General features: G+C 17.8%; 3 protein-coding genes across 3 annotated transcripts; 1 reads left to right on the forward strand and 2 right to left on the reverse strand.

The window, feature by feature from the left end:
* Positions 1–342: 342 nt before the first annotated feature.
* PGSY75_1030800 (putative calmodulin) lies at positions 343–981 on the forward strand (the record flags this gene model as incomplete). Its single annotated transcript, XM_018786078.1, has 1 exon — positions 343–981. The coding sequence occupies one exon, from the start codon at positions 343–345 to the stop codon at positions 979–981; it is 639 nt and encodes a 212-aa protein (XP_018641695.1).
* A 413-nt stretch (positions 982–1,394) lies between these two features.
* On the reverse strand, positions 1,395–2,051 carry PGSY75_1030900 (28 kDa ookinete surface protein; the record flags this gene model as incomplete). The annotated part of the gene is made up of 1 exon (XM_018786079.1): positions 1,395–2,051. One exon carries the CDS (start codon positions 2,049–2,051, stop codon positions 1,395–1,397), a length of 657 nt encoding a protein of 218 aa, XP_018641696.1.
* Positions 2,052–3,577: 1,526 nt separating this feature from the next.
* PGSY75_1031000 (25 kDa ookinete surface antigen precursor) lies at positions 3,578–4,231 on the reverse strand (the record flags this gene model as incomplete). The annotated part of the gene is made up of 1 exon (XM_018786080.1): positions 3,578–4,231. The coding sequence occupies one exon, from the start codon at positions 4,229–4,231 to the stop codon at positions 3,578–3,580; it is 654 nt and encodes a 217-aa protein (XP_018641697.1).
* Positions 4,232–4,479: the final 248 nt, after the last annotated feature.

Raw genomic sequence — 4,479 nt, forward strand, 5'->3', positions numbered from 1 at the left:
TATTTTAAAATAAAAATTTATTTTTATATATTTAAAAATAAATTATTTTTATTTATAAAAAAAAAAAAAAAAAAAAATATAAATTTATTTATATAAATTTAAAAATATTTTAAAAATATAAAAAAAAATTAAAAAAATAAAAAAAAAAAAAAAAAAAAAAAAAAAAAAAAAAAAAAAAAAAAAAAAAAAAATCTAAATATGCAGACCAAAATAATGTACCTGTTAAATATATATTATATATATATATATTTTATATAAGGGTATGTTATAACCACAATATATTATATATATATATATATTTTTTTTTTTTTTTTTTTTTTCTTCCCTATTTGTGAATATAAAATGCAGGTGAATTTCCCAGAAGACAAAATTGATTTGTTTGAAAAAAATTTTAACTTAATTGATAACAATAATGATAAAAAAATTAGCGCAGAAGAATTTAAAATACTCATACGTGTCTTAGGACAAACAATAAGTGAAAAAGATTTGGATGAAATAATTAATAAGCATTTTGAAGATGGTATAGATGAATGTGTTAAAGACCAAAAGGATAATGAAGAAAAAAATAATAAATCTTTTAATAATATAAACAAAAAAGTTGATATTAAAAATTTAATATCCAAAATTAATAATATAAAAAATAATGAAGAAAAAACACAAAATAATTTAATTAAAAATAATTATCATTTAAATGAAAAAATAATAAATAAAAAACATATTAATTTTGAACAATTTTTAAAAATTTTTATGAATATATATTCTCAACCTATATCATTACATGAATTAATTAAATATTTTCAAATATTTGATAATGAAAATAAAGGTTATATGGATATCGAGAAATTAAAATATATGATTACAAATTCTGATGAAAAAATTACAGAAGAGGACTTTAAATTGTTTTTGGACTCCATAAATACCAAAAACAAAGATAAAATTGATTATGTTATTTTGTCAAAAATGATAAAAAATTTATCTTAATGTGAAAAAATGTAAAACATATATATATATATATATATATATTTATATATTTATATATTATATCTTTTTTATATTTTTTACTTGTCCATATTAAATATAAATTATGTTATTATTATATTCACATATATATGTAACTTTGATTTTTTAAGAAAATAATATTTTTTTTTTTGCACAATTAATATATTATGTGTTTTAATTAGGTTTAAACAATTAAGCGATATAAAAATATATAAGCATATATATATAAATAAATATATATATATATATAATATGTATTTTTTTTTATGCAATGTATTTTATGTCATATATAATTTGTTGAATCATCGAACATAAAATAATTATAGAAGAACATTTCAAAAAATAAGATGAAAATCACATGACCATATATATATATATATATATATATATTTTTTTTATATTAATAATTTAATAAACATTGTGCATACAATCAAAACGTGTATTAGAGTTGCTCCGTTTATTATAGTATATGATGTATTAGGCTGTTCAACATTATTTCCTCCTCCATTAGATGAAGGATCTTCTTTACATGTATAATAATTTCCTTCTAATATACACATTTCATTTTCTGCACATTTTAATGAACATGGTGTATTACCTTGTGTATCACATAATTTATTCTGGTTAATTATTGTACCTATATTGCATGAGCATGTATATGTTAAAGAATTTGCAGGATCTACAATACATTTTCCTTTGCCACATACTTTATCTCGACAAACGTTAGGAACACATACTCCATCAGTTAAAGTATATTCTGTTCTACACATACATTTTATCTGTTTTTCATTATTTTTATATCCTAAATCGAAACAATAAGCATATTCGTCACAAGCTCTAAATAAATTTTCAACTTTATCACATACTACCTTTTTTCCACATGTATCCTCATTTACTAATACATATCCTTCATTACACTTACATTCATAATGATTACTCATCTGAATTAAATAACCATATTTACATATCGTATTTTCAGTAACCTTAGCTTTATTCAACCTTATGTAAAGTTGAATAAAAAAAAAAAGAACTATCTTAAAATATGTATTCATTGTATTAAAAACTAAAAAATATAAAATAATAAGTAATTAGTAATAATGTACATATCTATAAATATATGAAATTTAAAAAAAAAAAAAAAAAACACAAATAAATAAGATTTACGACAACATTTTTTAAGTATATATAATTTATTTATTTTTAAAAATCTTGTTCTTTTTTACATATAAGTATAGGTCGTTATTTATTTATTTTAATATTATTTTTGATGAATATATATACATAATTTTTAAATGAATAAAATATATATATATATATATATATTTTTCCCACTATGTAAATAAATATGTGTTCAGAAAAATATTGGAAAGAACATGTCCTAGTAAGGTAACTTAATAAATATGAAATATAGCTTTTTAATATTTAAAAAGTTTTTATTACTATAAATTTTAAAAGGAACACACATACATATATATATATATATATATATATATATATATATATAAAGATTCATTAAAATGTATTTACATAATAAATGTATATTTTTATATAAAAAAAAAAAAAATATATCAAAATATGTTCTTATATATATAGAGAGTCATGTGTGCAAGTTTTAATACATTTTAATTTTTATATTATATTTTTTTTTATCTATTATAATTTCATAATTAATATTGTAATTATCCTGTTCAAATGCATGAACAGGTCATCAAAATATTTCAATTAATACATATGTCAATATTGTTCTACATTGAAAACTTCTATTATTATTCCTTTATTTGAAGGATAGGAAAAAATAATGGTGTCAAAAAATGGGAAGAATTTTGAATAGGTAAATATATGAAATAAAATTAAAAAAAATAATATTATATGTAAAATAATATAAACAATAAATTAATATTGGAAAAAAAAAAAAAAAAAAATTAGACAACTATAAAACGACTAGCGATGCGAGAAATTTATGAGCTAGCTAATTAGAAAAGTAGAAGAATTATAAACAAAAAAAAAAAAAAAAGAAATATTATAATATTTTTATTTCTTTGTACCTTTTATTTTATATAACATATATATAATGATTCTATGGTACTTAATTTCACAATGAATAGTTATAATATATATATATATATATATTTATTTATATATTATAATGACATAGTTTTCCTCACATTTATTTGTATTTTATTTTGTATCCAGTTGATATCTTTCTGAACATGTTAACTTCTAATATTGTATTACCATTTTATTAGAGTTCATGGTATTTTTTTGTCTTATAAGAAATTATAATTTTTCAATGTTCAGAGAAAGCTTTTAATATAATTTGATGTATAAATATATTTATTATATTATAATAAATAATTATACATTTTATAGTAATTAATGAAAAAAAAAAAAAAAAAAAAAAAAAATATAAAAAAAAAAAAAAAAATAATAGTAATAAAAAAAAAAAGCATAAGGATAAATAACAATAGTAATAATAATAGTAATACATATAAAAGTCCAATTAATTATTCATAACTGTAAAAAGTGTTTTAACCTTAAAAACTGTATCATTCTAAAAATATATATGTTTTTATAATATTTATATTATAAAAGAGCATACTGAAAATAGTATGAAAATAATGCTTAAATTTAAAATATTATATACTGAAAAAGCAGTACATACAGAACTTTCATTATCCATTATAAATCCATCTTGACAATCACATTTATAAATTCCATTAACAGCTTTACATGTTTCATTTTCTTTTAAGCATTTTAATGTGCATGTGGTTTCTCCATCTTTTGAGCATTTATTTTTATCGTCTACATTGGGAACTTTGCCTATATCACATGAGCATATTCCAGTTTTAACAGGATTGCTTGTATCTAATATACATTTACCGTTACCACAAGTTACATTTTTACATTCATTTGGTATACAAACATTATTTACCATATCATATCCAAGATTACATTTACAAGCGTATGAAATTGGATTTCCATCTATTTTAATACATTTGGAAAAATCTCCACATGGTTTATTTACAGTCTTTTCGTCACATTTAAGAACTTTTTCTTCACATGTTTCTTCATTTAATAAAACCAAATCATTCTCACATTTACATTCCAAATGTCCACTCATCTGAATTAAAAATCCTCTTTTACATACAGTGTCCACGGTAACTTTTGCATTATAATATTTAATACTAAGTTGAATAAAAAGGAAAAGAAACAAACTGTAAAGCTTATTCATTTTTAAAAGAATAAAATAATACAAGAATAAAAGAATAAAAGTATTTATAGGTATGAGTTTTATTTTATTATATAATTTTTTTTTTTTTTTTTTTTTTGTTTTCACAACAATTTATTTTAACAAATGAGAAAAATAAAATAAAAATGATAAATACAAAAAAAAAAAAAAAAAAAAAAAAAAAAAAAAAAAAAAAAAAAAAAAAAAAAAAAAAAAAAAAAAAAAAAAAAAAATTATATTTTTTTATTCCT

The sequence above is a fragment of the Plasmodium gaboni genome, chromosome 10 (genome assembly GCF_001602025.1).
Source record: "Plasmodium gaboni strain SY75 chromosome 10, whole genome shotgun sequence".
Classification (NCBI taxonomy): domain Eukaryota; phylum Apicomplexa; class Aconoidasida; order Haemosporida; family Plasmodiidae; genus Plasmodium; species Plasmodium gaboni.